Genomic DNA, 16,486 nt, shown 5'->3' with positions numbered 1-16,486 from the left:
GGCTAGAGGATCTGAGCTGAAGGGACAGGATGAACAGGCTGGAGCTGTTTTCCCTGGAGCGCCAGAGGCTGAGGGGGTGACCTTATATCGGTTTACAAAATTATGAGCGGCGTGGATATGATAAATAGACAAAGTCTTTTCCCTGGGGTCGGCGACTCCAGAACTGGAGGGCATGGTTTAGGGTGAGAGGGGCAAGATATAAAAGAGACTTAGGGCCAACGTTTTCACGCAGAGGGTGGCACGTGTATGGAATGAGCTGCCAGAGGATGTGGTGGAGGCTGGTACAATTGCAACATTTAAGAGGCATTTGGGTGGGTATATCAATAGGAAGGGTTTGGAGGGATAAGGGCCGGGTGCTGGCAGGTGGGACTACATTGGGTTGGGATGTTTGGTCGGCATGGACAGGTTGGAACGAAGGGTCTGTTTTCATGCTGTACATCTCTGTGACTCTTCGACTCTATAACTGTACTTACTATAGATGTCAGCAGTTACCATATATATATGGTCCTGAAACTTCCTCATGGTCTCATGTTACCACTTTAGTGAAAATCGCTGTTGGATTATGTACTAGTTTCTGCAGAGACCACTGCATGTAAGTTGTGACCAGATTTCTATAGTCACACTCCAACTTCACAGACACACTTCAGCCACGCCTGTGATCGCCAGAGACTGTGTTACTCGATCTGCATGTCGGCCACCGATGGGTGCAGACGAAAAACGTATGAATAAGTTACCAATATCCATCCAAGCGAGTTGGCACATGAGCAATTATGCGCAGTGTCATGTTTACCGAGCTGCCCTTAATCTGGCAAATTCACCTCAGTAAAAATGTCAAACACGATTACAAATGTTGAAAAATTAATCTAAACTGAGTCGTCATGAACATATGCTAACACAAGCTCTCTCAATTAACAGAAAACTAGTATGATCAAAAACGTTTTGAAATGTAATTCTGTTAGAAAGTTTTGATGGGATGAGAGTGAGTTGCGAAGAAAAGAGCGAACATGGACTCTGTTAATCTCTTTTCTCACAATGTTCCACTCATACAAGCAGTGGAGCGCCTAAGCCCGCAATTTCAGAACGTCCTTCAGGTGGCTAGGTCCATTGTTACCTCAATCACTTCATAGAAACGGCTCATTTGACCTGACTAACTGCGTGGGGACAGGTCCATTCTGACCTCAGTCACTGCTGGAAGGAAGCCTCATTATGACCGCACCATTTTAGGGATATCAGAATCATTGTAATGTCACTCAGGTCAGAATGCCTCCTCGTTTTGACCCTCAGTCACACATGACTCGCTTTCTAGTTGGATTCAGCTGAATAACGTTAGAATGACTCAATGAATGTATTCAGGATTTATAATTGTCATAAAAAGGCAAAAATGACAAACAGGCTTTCCCAGATATTTGCAGCTGCATAGACTGAAAGTTTATTACTCTTAATGACCATGTCGGATTGTCATTAAGTCCATTTTAGATCATTAACTATAAGCCAACGGTCACTTCCCACTCTGGGCAATAGAGAATGCGTTGGTATCGTGGGATTGTCGCTCAACTGTTAAGCCAGAGACGTAGGCAATGTTCTAGGGAATCCGTTCCGAATCCCACCATGGCAGAGTGTGGAAATCGAATCCAATAAAGAATGTCTGAATTAGGGCTCTAATGGTTATCATGATTGTCAGTTGTCAAACAAACCCATCTCAGTCACCAATGTCTTTTAGGGAGGGCAATGCCATTATTTCCAGGTCTGGTTTACATGCGAATCCGGTCCCACAGCAAAATGTTTGATTCTCAACTACACTCTGGGCAATTAGAGATGGACAATAAATACTGACCAAGCCAGCGATGCCCACATCCCATGAATAAAAGACATAACAATGTCAGATGCGTCTTGGGAATTTTGGATGAACGCAATTATGTCAGGAGTCTAGGGTTCAGTTTCTGGTACGAGTAGTAACACTGAAGAAATTGATTAGGACATGAGATCAGCGGTAATGATGCAGTGGTAGCGTCCGAATCGGGTAAGCCAGGAAAACTCACTCACTTCAAAATGCTGAATCACACATCTGAACATGTTGTTCAGAGAAAGTGTAAACCACCATTGTACCGGACATGAAGGACTTCAATCTGAGCACAGAAACCAAAATAAGACTGTCCTGTTTCCCAAAGAGGGTCAGAGTAAGTCGCTGTGTGTTCAAAGCTGTGCCCTCTTGATCGACCAATTGCACCTGATTATTTCGAATCAAAGTAACAATATTTTAGACAAACAATATTGCAGAGAAAAGGAAGTTTTATTTTGGACAGTGTCATGTTTTGACTATACGAAACAGCGTATCTAATACGAGAGAGCAAAAGATTCCGTGTTAAATGGTCAAAGGATCCCGTCATCAGTTACCAAGTGAATTGAAGTTTTGGAAAAGTGAAGTTGAAGAATGATGTGAATAGGCATTTCAAATATATACATTCACAATAGTCTGAATGATTAATGAGACTGCTGATATTTTATCACTCTGTTCAATTTATACCCTGTCCCCACCGCAATGCTCTTTAAGCTATTCTTCATCAGTTAACAGTGAACAGGTATGGGATGCAGACAGATTTCCCGAGACCTAGGCATCACTATGTCTGCTCCATCAAGGCGGCTGCAAACGAGAGCTATTGCGCACCTCCTTTGCTTTGTCGACACTATAGTTGCCCAGCATACAATTTTCGTTTGTTGTGAGCAATCTGTTCTGAATTTGTGAATCAGGAGATTATTGCTGCTGACCCATCCCTGTCATTGATGGGATCAGCCGGAAAATGAAGCAGGGATACGTAATTCTGCTCTGACTTCATGTTTCCTGTGTTAAAGCCTGGTGGACTCAGGAAATATCAAAAAGAATGATCTCGTCCTCACTCCTCATTAAGTCGTGACACAGTTGTTATTTCTTCTCAGTAAAACTCTATTTTCCCCATTCCTACTCTAATGTCTGTAACAACTGCAGTGATGCGGTAATGCTGATGAAAAAACTGGTTATGGTTATCTAAATTAAGCTAGTTCTAGTTGCTGCTGTCACTTTCAAATCTTGGAACTGGGCTGAGAAGAAGTGGTGCAACATGATTTTGTATATAAATAACTGTTGAAGAAGAAATTGATGACAATCTATAATAAACCTAGAACACAAATATCCCGCCTTGTTCTGACGCACTCTACATCCACACACTCCATAATTCACGCTTTGGCTCATTGAGAACACGAATTTCAGAATTGCGAAATTGTGCTACCTGCATGTTTTACAAAACTGCGAAAAGTAACAAAGTAAGAATCGACACTACCCAGAACTTTGACGCTGATATCATGAGAAGCATAGAAGTCTGCAAAGACCCTGAGCAAATTTCCATAGTATGATTTCCGTGTATTGCGCGCCAGAGAACGCCATTTTACCGTGAAACAGGTGAAATCATTCGAAGTCCACGGTCTACCTCAAATTGAATGCAATATTAAACCTCGATTGGTCACTAATCCCTATGAATCTCTTCAGTATGAGATTATTATTTAGTCTATACCGTGACACAATGCCATGTCTACTTAAACCTACTTTCCAGTCGACTCCAGAACAAGGTGTTCTAAGACACTATCCTGAAAAATATCTATGTGCTTTCCATCTTGCCTACCTTGAGCTGATTGACATTTACATGATAAATATGGATTAAAATATCCCATGATTACCTCTAAATTCTGAAAAGTTAACATGACTTTTTTTCTTTATGCCGCACTAAATTCCTGTTTAAGGGTGTGTGGCCACACACAACCCTCATTTCCTGCTTTCAAATTTTGATTTTCTGTATAAAACCTATTCCACAGCCTAATTTCTCTAAGTTGGTCTTTCTTTCTATAATGTTTTTGGTATTACTGACAAACATAGCCACCCCCCACTATTTTCTGTCTTCCTGCCCTTCTGAAATATCCTATAACCTCCCATATTCAGTTACCTTTCCATGTTATTTTTCAGAAATACCTTTATAATGGTTACTAGATTGTACTATTTATGTTTTGTTTGCCCATATGTTCGGAGTGAATTGGCCATTCAGGTCTCGAGGCAATGAACACTTTATACATTTTGCTTATCCTCCAGTCATTTCTCTTAAATTTACTATAGAATTGTACACTCTATATCCTAATATCACAGTCAGGTGGTCATTTTGTCACATGTAAACTATTTTTTCTTCCACTCTTTAATTAACTGAATTCTCCGAAATTTCATTAATTATCCTGCAACATCTAGGTTAAAGCTTTCTCTACTTTCCAACTTGCATCATTTGCATCAACACTCAACTTAATGTCTCATCTTTGGAAATCCCACATTCTCCAGTAACAGTACTGACGCATAACTTCTCCCACACCAATCCTTCAGAAAATCACTCATCTCTCCAATTTGACTTTTCCTATTCCAAGTTGTTCAGGAACATAACGAAGATTCGATACTTCTTTGACATTCTGCTTCATAATTTCGTGCCTCGTACAGATTGTACAGTACTTTTTATTGTCCTCCTGAGCCATTCGTACATTTATGTCACACGGAGGTGGGATCCTCTCCGTCCAGATCATGTCCTTCCAAGTTCAAATTGCTTTCCCTGAGATGGTTTACTAAAATCTGGCACCAGTCAGACAGCATATAAGATTCTGAAGGGAAATGATAGAATAGATATAATGAGGAATTTTATTCTTGTTGAGGAATCTAGAAGACAGGGGGCATATTAATGAAAAGGGCATTCCCATTTAGAGATTTGCAGACGACCTTATTTTCTTTGAGGGTCATCATTCTTTGAAATTCACTTGCCCTCAATATAAAGCCTTCCAATTAATAGTGGCTAGATAAAGCGAGAATAACACACAATGCCTGAAAATGTGAGGGTGAGCAAATGGTAAGGCAATCTCACATAAACAGCCAATGAATAGATTGGAGACAGCTAACCATATGTAATTCCTTATATAACAGTGACTCGTCACCGGTTAATGTTCGATTTGAGGAACCCCAGCTAATTGCAACTGGGAGTCAGACCAATGAGTTTCACAGTAAGCAAAGACTGCTTTTTATCTGCGATCAGTCGCTGACACAAGACAGTAAGAGCCATCATGTTTGACAGCGTCTGATTTGCTGTCGAACTGCATACCATGTATTTTCTGTGTGATATCCTGATACTCATGGCTATGCTGCTCAGTGAGTCTGAGCTGAAACCGTCATTATATGTTTTATCGTATTTTTCTGCACGCATGTTTTTAATCTATTTTATGTGTTTGTTGCAGGAACGAGTTTGTAAGATTCTGTATTCCAGGATCCGTTTCAGTTTAGTCTTCACGAAGGACAGACCCTAAAACTGAACTGTAGCTGCACAAAACAGAATACAGTGTATCAACTCTCCTCAGGTACATGCTGTTTCACGGGGTAATTCTGATTTTTTGGGGTGATTCAACAGTGGAAAAGGGGAACAGTTTTCTGAGCAGCTTTCTCTAATTGGGACGAAGACCAGCAAACAGTTCCAGTAAATATTACGGAATTCCTGTCTCTGACTCTGCCACTGATTACTGCATACTGCTACTCACTCAGTTATATTCACGGTGCAGTCAACCAAGAAACGACACTTACCTCCACCCGTTTCACAGATTCGGATCTCTAATCTCCATTGAGAATTTTTAATGCAGTCAAAATGAGAAAGGGCAGTATTTTTCCAAAGACCTCTTTCTGCGTTGCTTTCTGTACAAAATCTCTCTTTTGAGCATATGTGTGTATTATTAGTGGCGCAACTCTTTGCATGACTGCCTGTAATTAAGAGAGTTTTTGTCGGGAAAGAACGTGACTCAGGGTTGGTGTGTTGTCTCCCAGATGCCAGGGTCTGTGATGTCTCAGATCGTGTTTTTTGGGTCCTGAAGGGAGAGGGTGACCAGCCCCAAGTCGTGGTCCACGTAGGTACAACGACATGGTTAGAAAGAGGTATAGGGATGTAAGGCAGCATTACAGGGAGCGAGAGTGGAAGTTGAGAGCTAGAATACACAGAGTTCTTATCTCTGATTTGTTACTGGTGCCAAATGATAACAATTGGCTCTGAGCTAATACAATTCAGCCATATGTCCCTCTGTTTAAATCCGCTTCCCACTCTGTGAGCATGTCGCTTCACATTGCTTACTCATTCCTAACTGCAACATTTCTCGTAAGTGGTAAGTTGCTGAGGTGTAAAAGGTACACAGTATGGGATCAGCAGTCTTCCCTTAAGCTATGTTTCACAGTATTACAAGATATGCCCTTAATTTGAGAATAGTTGTTATAATCGTCTGTTAACTGCATTTCTTTCTAAATTTCTGCAGGTGTCAATTCAGCAGATGATGTCTCACAGAAGTCAGTTCCTGTAGCAGAGATTGAAGGAGATTCGATGATTATTAATTTCAGTTATTCAACCATACTACGTTTATACTCCTTACAATTGTACCGCCAACATCCGGGTGCACCTCCAACGTTCTTGATCTACATCCCTGCAAAAGGAAAGGTCGTCAGAGCAAAAGATGTTAGCGCTCGATTTTCTGCATCTCTGGACACTTCGAACATGGAGGGGAATTTCACCATCAGTCGGCTCCAGCTGTCTGACAGCACGGTGTACCACTGGAAGTAGATAAACACAGTGACTGGACGTAGATAAACACCACCCAATTTAACAAAGCGCAAATTATGGCAGATACAGTAAGAATTAACATTACTTCTTAATTTATACTGGAATTCACTAATTTCAAATGCACCAAAACAATTCACAAGGCGACAGCACTGGGGAGGGCGTGTTCTCCTCATTTGAATAAGAGTCAAATACTTCGTTACTGAATGTAAAATCATCAGAAAATTAAAGCCATTGCATTCGAGTGACTGTCAAAAATATTTCAGCCAGTAAAAAAGATGCACACAATAGAACGTGAAGCAACATTAAGTGAATACTGAATAACGTGGAGATAAATAGCAACAGCACCTATCTGTTCGGTCAAGATTTGCCAACGCATTTCATCCATATTTCAAATATATTTGCAATTTGACTCTTTTCTTTAGACTGGTTTCTGATCATTCAGGCACTCTTCTGCAAACGTGGTGCTCACTGTTCCTGTGTGACAGATTACTATATTTAACCTTGTTCCTTCACTTTGAACTTCATATCGATAACACTTCGTCACACCTGCTCACCTGGAATTACTAGGTTCAAGCATGTTTAATATGATGACACCTGCAAACTGGTTATTGCAATTATTAGGACGTTCACTGGACAGGCTCCAATGTACACTACAAACTGATATTTCAAATCAAAACTTGCTCTTCATTTGCAGTGAGAACTTTCTGAAACTACCAGACGAGGACATGTCTCGTTCTAGTCTACGTGAAACATTTTCTTGCTTCATTGCAGAAGCGATTTCCCAGAGATGGTCAAATAAACAGTAGTTATCTGCTCCCTTGCACAGTCACTGTTAACATCAGTAATTGGTGTGAAGATTTTTAATGATGTTTATGTGGGCTACTCTTAGGTTTTTCCCATACAGGCATCGACTGAAGCAACAATGTGCGACACACTATTGTTAGCCGCCTTCAACAGGCAACAGCTGTGACCCAGAAATCTGCAGCAGTTATTGTACGAGGCTTTCGCTCACTCCCCTCACTGTGAGGCTCGTTGCACAATAATAGGTCGCGGTGTCAGACAGGACCAGCTCTGAAATGGTCAGTCGATACAACTTTTCAGATTTCTGGAGTGTACCAAAAAAACGGGTCTGAGCGAAGTCCGCCTTAAGTTCAGCACCACTGCTCTCCATCTTCCGGACTGCAAACTCTGGCTGCCTTCCCGGGTATTGACGGTACCAGAACAAGTAAAAAGCATTGCCGGTGTAGGTGCAATTGAACGTGACATCTTTTCCCTCTGTCTGTGCGAACCAGGGCTCCCGTTCAGTAACAGAATCTCCATCACTCATATCTGAAACAGAAGATAAAATAAAGCTGAAATCATTGATTAAAAATGCAGTTAGAAATGCGAACTGACATCAAAAATGTCACATTCCGCTAAACAAGGAATTTTAATGTGAAGCAAAAATAACCAAAACAAAACTACGGATGCTGGAAAGCGCAGTTGTGAAGAAGGGTTACTGGATCCGAAACTGCTTTAATTCTGCTTTTTCTCCAAGATGCTATCAAACGTGTGGACTTTTCTCAGCAATTTCTGCTTTCTTTTAACATAAAACCTATTTCAGAATAACTGGTACATAGTTCGCACGAGAATCCCGCTTCCCCCTTGCTCTTATTTCTTTCGAACGTCCATCTTTCAATCTCTTCATAATCTTTTTAGATAAGTTGCCCATCATGACTGCATGGCCTGACTCAACTAAACCTGTAGCCAGTGAGTTCTATGTTCAGAAGCCAAAACAGAATTATCTTAATATTACTATTTGATCATATTTCTGCATTTTATACTAAGACTCGTCGTTTTCGAATCCTCCCTCGGCTGAAATATTGTCTCTTTGACTCCACCCACCCAAAACAAATTACATCAGTTTTATTTTTATGAGTGAAACTAAGTTTGACATTTTTGAATTTTATGTTTACAAAACTATCATCCCTTAATGCTGGTATCATCACCTTAATTACTCTTCTTTGCGTTTTGTGCCCCTTTCTTCTCCCTGCAAGACACAGAGAAAATGGATACACAATTGCTAAAGAGTAAAGCAACCAGAGTCCAATACTTCCAAAAAATAGTACTGGTTTCGATCACACTTAGAAATGGAGAGATTGATCCCTTTTCTTAATTGGAAAAGTTCTTACCAAAAATGAATGCCACCGAGGTCATCACAAAAACTGAAAACTGCATCGCTGCTGCTCTGGTTCCTGGACACTTCTTTGTGTTTCAGAAATCTGCAGAATATCGCATAAGAGATAAAAGAAACCCAGAGCATTGGCTGAGATTAGATTGATGTCATATCCTCCGCAGCAAGGAGCTGCAATTACTGAATCTGGTTGGTTGAGTCACTTTCACCTGCAACGTCGGTGTTTCCACCAACAAACTCACATTCTGTTTATTAGACCAAAAAAAAGGGTAAATGTAGGCAGACCGGTCTCCAATAAACCTGACAGTCTTCTCTTTCATCTCATTTTTATATTATCTCAAATAAGTAGATGTGCAATGTACATAAAGATTCTTTGTTTATTTTATTCACGGTGACTGATCAGGCTGAAGTTGTCATTGGATTTGACTTGGATTAATTTCACACTGGAGACGCAGAAGGTATTTTCTTGTCACTTTCTGTAAGTGATTCACGGCTGTGGAATGGATGGCGTTTGGAAATGAAGCTCAAAAAGGAGTTAACATCGTGAGGCAGGAAGATCATGAAGAGATTGGCAAGTCGAAATGCAATGGGATTAATTTTATGGGTGCGGGAAATGCTTTCGAGGATTGCTCCTGAGAACAGAACACATACCAGTACTGAAGGAACAATCTGAAGTCGAATCGATGTTGGGGGCACTGCCACCTCTCTCTGTGCTACTGATGCATAGCGTTGGAAACAGACAGACCATCTCAACATAGACGTACACCAAGTGGGAGGTCCGTGATGCTGAGTTTGAAGTATCAAGGTTACGAATTCACATCCCCAGATTATGAAGGTTAAGGGGAATGAAAACAAAAACATAAAATACGCAGGAGCAAGATGTAGTCAACTCAGAAGCGAAGAGAATTGGAAAAGTGCACAGAGATAATGCAAAAGTATACATGAAAGTCGATAGTGGTAATTTAAAGACAGATAAAGTGTAGAAACACAGCAATAATAATAGCAAAGGACAGAATAATGAAAAACGAAAGAATTAGGAAAAAAGGAAGAATGTGAAGCATAACGAGTGCAAGGCATTGAATTAAAGATCAGAGTAAATTATAAATTAATGAAATATGAAGGAAGTGGCCTTCCTTTAACATTACTCACATTTTACTAATAGATACAGAATCCAATTGTTTTGAAAACGAAGCACAAAAACCTTTATTCGATGCCACCTGTCATTAAAACTTTCATTTTCTGATTTGCAGTATTTCTGAGATCCCAGTGGCCATGCATCAATTCAAAGATTTCTGACTCTTCTAAAACCTCTATATACTTCTCGTCTTATACAATCGTTGTGACATTCTCCCCACGTGCCCTCATACTTATATCACCTACAAACTTGGCAGGAGAACATTCACTTCCATCAGGGTTCGACTGCTGTCTTAATGTGCTTCTCTGCTATCTTGTAACTTCCATCCACGTCTTGCAAGACACTGTACAATAATGTCTATTTAAAGATCCTTTAGCAATTTGGGCGCCAATGTTAAAGCAGGCATTCAACTGCAACACTCCTTGAAAATGTGACAGTGAACCGTCTTATTCAGACACGACAGAGAAACTGGCATTAGTACAGTAGTTACATTTGCAATGGTACAAAATAAACTTAGAGAAAATTCAGTTGCTATGAATCTTACCAATAAATGTAGCAAATGTAAAACTGTCCACCATTTAAGCCATTAAGAATTTAATTGTTTATCCTCCTCATCACTGAGCCCAAATCCCTCAGATCCACTGACGTTCAGCATGGGGTGAAGGGAGCTGTCATAGTCATCAATCAGCTCTGTCAACTGGGGACCTCTAGTTCTGATACTCGAGGAATATGAACTGCATTCCTTCTCTGAGTGTGAGTACTGGAAAATACAACAATTAACTGCCAACATTGGCTTAATCCCTCTCCGAAGCCCCATTGTCTGCTGAATAAATCCACGTTGTTCTTTCCTCCTGTGATCATATGAAGTGTTCATATTTCTCAAAGTACTGAATTTTTAAAAGAAACCTCAATCAGAGATCTCGAACATCGATTTCGACTTCAGGATTCTCGTTCAATACTGGTATATGTTCTGTTTGCATGACAATCTTGGACAAGCAATTCCCGCTCCGATGAAAGGCATCCCATCACGTTTCGACTTGCCAAACCCATCTGCTTCTTCCCGCCTCACGATGTTGTAACATTTTTGAGCTTCAGATCCCCAAATGCCACCAATTCCACATCCGTGAATCTCTTACAGAAAGTATCAAGGAAATACATGTGCATCTCCAGTGTGAATTTCATCGAAGCCAAACCCAATGACAAATTCAGTCTGATATAAACCAGTACTATTTCCAGTAATTATTGGTTTGTGGTTGCTTTACTCTTTAGCTACTGTGAACTGATTTTCTCTACGCCTTGCAAGAAGAAGAAAGGGACACAAAACACAAAAAGTGCAACTAAAGTGATGACACCAGCATTAAGGGATGATAGCTTTGGAAACGTAACATCGAAAAATTTGAAACTTAGTTTCTCTAATAAAGATAAATCTGACGAAATGTTTTGTCGTGGTCAACACTGACATTATGTATCAGCTGAGGGAGGATTCACAAACGACGAGTCTTAGTATAAGATGCAGAAATATGATCTAATAGTAATGTTAAGTAAATTCTGTTTTGGCTTCAGAACATAGAACTCACCGGCTTCAAGTTTATTTGAGTCAGGCCATACAGTCATGACAGGGACGCAACTAAACAGATTATGAAGAGATTGAAAGATGGACGTGCTAATGAAATAAGAACAAGGGGGAAGCGGGATTCTCGTGTGGATTGCTAATATGGACATTTGCCAGATCTTCCGAAGTAGGTTTTAATTTAAACAGAAACAGAAATTGCTGAGAAAACAGTTTCGGATCCTGTAATCCTTCTTCACAACTGAGCTTTCCAGCATCCGGAGATATTTTTTGCATTACGTTGAAATACTTGTTTCAAACAGAATGTGATATTTTTGCCGTCAATTCGCATTTCTCACTGCACCGTAAATCGATTATTTCCGCTTTCCTTAACCTTATGTTCCAGATCTGAGCAATGGTGATTCTGTTACTCAACCGGAACCCTCACTCACGCAGACAGAGAGACAATATGTCACTTTAAACTGCACCTCTACAGGCAATGCTTATTATTTGTTCTGGTACCGTCAGTATCCGGGAAGGCAGCTCGAGTTTGCAGTCCAGAGGTTCGAGAGCAGCGGTGCTGTACTTAAGGCGGATTTCGCTCAGATCCGGTTTTCTGATACAATAGAGAAATCTGTCAAGTTGTACCGAATGACCATCCCGAAGCTGGTGCTGTGTGACACCGCGGTCTATACTGTGCAATGAGCCTCACAATGGAGGAACGAGAGAAAGCCTTGTATAATAATTGCTGCAGGTTTCTGGGTCACAGCTGTTGCCTTTTGTGGGCTGTATGCAACAGGGTGTCAAACATTGTTGCTTCAGTAGATATCTGAACGGGAAAACATTAAAGATAGTCCACATAAACATCATTGTGAATTGGAGGGCTTTATACAAGCGGAAAGAGAACCACAAAAACGATGAACCTCAAAGAAAAGAAACTCTTGCCAAATATTTAAAGAATGTGACTGGTCTTTTCATTAATATCCCCTCTCTGTTCCAGATTCCTCAAGAAGAATGGACTTCCGCTCTGTATCTGCTCTATAAATCCCTTTCAGAATCATTTTTGCTGCCTCATTGGTTCCAGATTTTAGTACATCATCTAAGGGAAGGAACGTGAAGTGAGGTGGACAAGATCTGGTGGGAGATAATCCCATCTTTGTGAGACACAAATGTACGAACAGCATAAGAATATAAACAAAAGAGGTGCTGCACAATCTGTACGAGGTACGACGCAATAAATTATGAAGCAGACTGTCAAAGTTCATCTCGAATCTTCAGTTTATTCATGGACCACGTGGAATAGTAAAAATCAAGTTACAGAGATGAGTGATTTTTGGAAAGATAAGTGCGGGAAAAGTCAAGCTTCAGCACCTATACTGGACAACGCGGGGATATGCACAGATGAGATAACATTAACCTGAATAGTGCTGGGACCTTTGTTAATATGAATAACATAACTAGGAAAGCAGGGAATATTTGAAACTAAATGATGCAGGATAAATAATGAAATTTCGGAGAATGTGGGAACTCAAAGAGTGGAAGAAAAAGAAATGTACATATAACTAAATGGCATTCTGGCTATGATATTTGAGAGTACGAATCTAAGAAAAAATAACGAAGAGAAATAATGGGAGGGTAAACAGAAAATATAAAATGTTAAGTACCTTTAGATCTGAATGCCCGTTACAGTCTCAACAGAATAGGTCAGCCAAAAGTGCAAATCCAAACAGATAAGTGCATTCTTGTAGTCGTTAGAAAGACATTTCTAAAAAAAAAATACATGGAAGGATACGTGAATATGGAAGGTTACAGGATATTCAGAAGGAAAGGAATATTTACTAATTATGCATTTAGCACTTCAGAGGGGAAGACAATCTAAGAGAAATTACAACGTGGAATGCGTTTCAGGTAGTGAAGTGAAACTTTCAAAGCAGAAAATGTGGGTGATGTGTGGCCACACCCCCTCAAATAGGAAGTGGGTACAGCATTTTTCAGAAGTTTCGAGATAATCATGGAATATTTTAATCTATATTTCTACTGTAAATGTCAAACGGCTAAAGCTAGCCTAGATGGAGAGCTCAGAGAGGATTTTCAGGATAGGTTCTTAGAGCAGCTTGCTGTAGAGTCGACTGGACAGCAGGTCTTAGTAGACAGGGCATTGTGTAACGATATCAGACTGAATAATAATGTCATAATGAAGACATTCATGGGGACCAGTGACCAAAGGCGTTGAAAATTGCATTCACTTTGGGAGACTGTGGACTTCAAATTATTTCACCTGCTTCATGGTAAAATGGCGTTCTTTGTCAAACAATACATAGAAATCTCGTTATGGAGTTTTGATCAGAATCTTTGCAGCATGATATGCTTCTCATGACATCAGTCTCAAACTTCAGAGTGCTATCAATTGTTACTATAGTACTATCTTCTTTTCCATTATACTTGGAAGAAAAACTAATTCGCGATTCTGAAATTCCTGTTCTCAGTGGGCCAAAGCGTGAATTACAGAACATGCCTAAATACAGACTATATCAGAACATTAGTGATAAATCGTGTTGAAGGTTTCATTTAATATGTCATCAATTTCTTCAACAGTGATATCAAAAATTTGATTCCACACTATTTCCTGTCACTCCAGTAACCAGATTTAATAGCGGCACCAACAATCAGAACAAGCTTAGTTTAGATAATCATCACCATCTTTTTCATCAGCATCACCGCATTCCTCCTACTGTGACAGACTTTCGAGCAATCATGGGGAGAATGGAATTTTACTGAGAGCAAATATCAACTGTGTTGTGAGTTAATGCTGAGGAGAGGGTGCGAAATTATTCTGTTTGATACTTCCTCAGTCTATCAGCCTTTAACACAAAAAACATTCAGTCAGAGCAGAAGCACAGATCCTTATTTCATTTCGCTGCTGATCTAACCAATGGCAGGAAAAGGCGAGCAGCAGCAATCTCCCTATTCATGAATTCAGAGCAGATTACTCACAGCAAATGAAAATTGTATGGCGAGCAACTACAGTGTCGAAAGAGTGAAGAAGGTGTGATGGCTCTCAGTTGCAGCCGCAGTGATGGAGTGGACATAGTGACGCCTTGGTCTCGAGAAATCTGTCTGCATCCTACACCTATTTTACTGTTAACTGATGAAGAACAGCTGAAAGAGGAATACGGGGGGAAATGGGGTATGAAGTGAATAGAGTAATAAAACATCAGCGAACACATTAATAATTCCGACTATCATGCCCGCACCTATTTGAAATGCTTACTTTCATCGTTTTTCACCTTCCCTTTGATATTCCATTTACTTGATAGCTGATGACAGTTTATTTTGGCGATTTAAAATGAAATTGTTTGCCTGTTCATTTTAGATACGCTGTTTCAGATCGATAAAAGATCACAATACCCTGAATAAAATGTATTCTTCAGTGTAAGAATCCTTGTCAAAATATAGTCAGTTTGGTTGGAAAAAAATCAGGTACAATCGGTCGATCAAAAGGGCACAGCTTTAAACACACAGAGACTTTCTCCGATCCTCTTTTGTAAAGGGGATAACCTCATTTTCGTTTCCTTGTTCATTGAAGTCCTTCATGGCAGGTGCATGCTTTTTCAACAACATGTTCATGATGTGTCATTTAGCATCTTTGAAACAGGTGACATTTCCTGGCTTAGAGATCCAGACACTATCTTTGACTTGTTGGCATTTTCTGGTCAACCAGCTCAGAGTTAGTACTCACACCAAAAGTTGAAGCCGGATCTGTTGTCTGAATTGAACCTGTCCTAATCTCCAGAGACACAGCCAATTTTGTTTTTTTTTCTTTCATGGGATGTTGGCATCGCTGGGTAGAGAAGCATTTATTGCTGATCTCTAGTTTCCGGGGGGGGGGGGTGGTTGAGATTCAACCACATTGCTGTGGGTCTTGATTCATATGTAAATCAGGCCGGGTAAGAATGGCATTTTCCTTACTTAAAAGAGGTGAGTGTCTTAGATCGGTTTGGCTGACAAGCGGCAACGGATTCATGATGATCATTGGAGCCCAAATTCAAGGTTTTTCATTGAATTCAAATTCCATCCTCTGACATGGTGGTCTTCGAATCTGAGACTCTAGAACATCGCCTGCATCTTGGCATTAACAGTCAGTGGTAATCCAACTATTCCATCGCGTTCCCTATTGTCCAGGATGGAGCTGACTGTTACCTCATAGTCAATGATTTTAAGTGGCTCGGTAAAAACAATGACTGCAGATGCTGGAAACCAGATTCTGCATTCGAGTGAGGCTAGAAAAGCACAGCAGTTCAGGCAGCATCCAAGGAGCAGGAAAATCGACGTTTCACGCAAAACCACTTCATCAGGAATACAGGCAGAGTGCATGAACGGTGGAGAGATAAATGAGAGGAGGGTGGGGATGGGAAGAAAGTTGCATCGAGGACAATGGGTGAGTGGGGGTGGGGGTGAAGGAGTTAGGTCAGGTTGGGGGGTGGGGAAGGTAGCAAAGAGTACAATGGGTGGATGGGGTGGGATGAAGGTGATAGGTCAGAGAGGAGGGTGGAGTGGATAGGTGGAAAAGAAGATAGGCAGGTATGACAAGTCATGAGGACAGTGCTAAGCTGGAAGTTTGGAACTGGGCTGAGGTGGAGGAAAGGGAAATGAGGAAACTGGGGAAGTCCACATTGAATCCCTGGGGTTGAAGTGTTCCGAGGCGGAAGATGAGGCGTTCTTCCTCCAGGCGTCGGATGGTAAGGGAGCAGCGGTGAAGGAAGCTCAGGACCTCCATGTCTTCGGCACAGTGGAAGGAGGAGTTTACATGTTGGGCTACAGGGTGGTGTGTTGATTAGTGCGGGTGTTCCAGAGATGTTCCCTAAAGCGCTGTGCTAGGAGGTGTCCAGTCTTCCCAATGTAGAGGAGACCGCATCGGGAGCAATGGTACAGTAAATGATATTGGTGGATGTGCAGATAAAACTTTGATGGATGTGGAAGGCTCC

At 40.8% G+C, this 16,486-nt stretch overlaps 2 gene segments (V, D, J or C); one reads left to right on the top strand and one right to left on the bottom strand.

Annotated features, from left to right (window-relative positions):
- Window positions 1-7,632: 7,632 nt before the first annotated feature.
- LOC140461106 (T cell receptor alpha variable 38-1-like) lies at window positions 7,633-8,861 on the bottom strand. The segment is given in 2 exon segments: window positions 7,633-7,973; window positions 8,816-8,861. Coding segments are annotated over 2 exon segments (387 nt in total).
- A 460-nt stretch (window positions 8,862-9,321) lies between these two features.
- On the top strand, window positions 9,322-12,206 carry LOC140461105 (T cell receptor alpha variable 38-1-like). The segment is given in 2 exon segments: window positions 9,322-9,421; window positions 11,908-12,206. Coding segments are annotated over 2 exon segments (399 nt in total).
- Window positions 12,207-16,486: the final 4,280 nt, after the last annotated feature.

This window comes from Chiloscyllium punctatum, chromosome 36, assembly GCF_047496795.1.
Source record: "Chiloscyllium punctatum isolate Juve2018m chromosome 36, sChiPun1.3, whole genome shotgun sequence".
NCBI lineage: Eukaryota > Metazoa > Chordata > Chondrichthyes > Orectolobiformes > Hemiscylliidae > Chiloscyllium > Chiloscyllium punctatum.
Note: the sequence above shows the minus strand (reverse complement) of the source record. Positions and strands in the feature narration are given on the sequence as shown.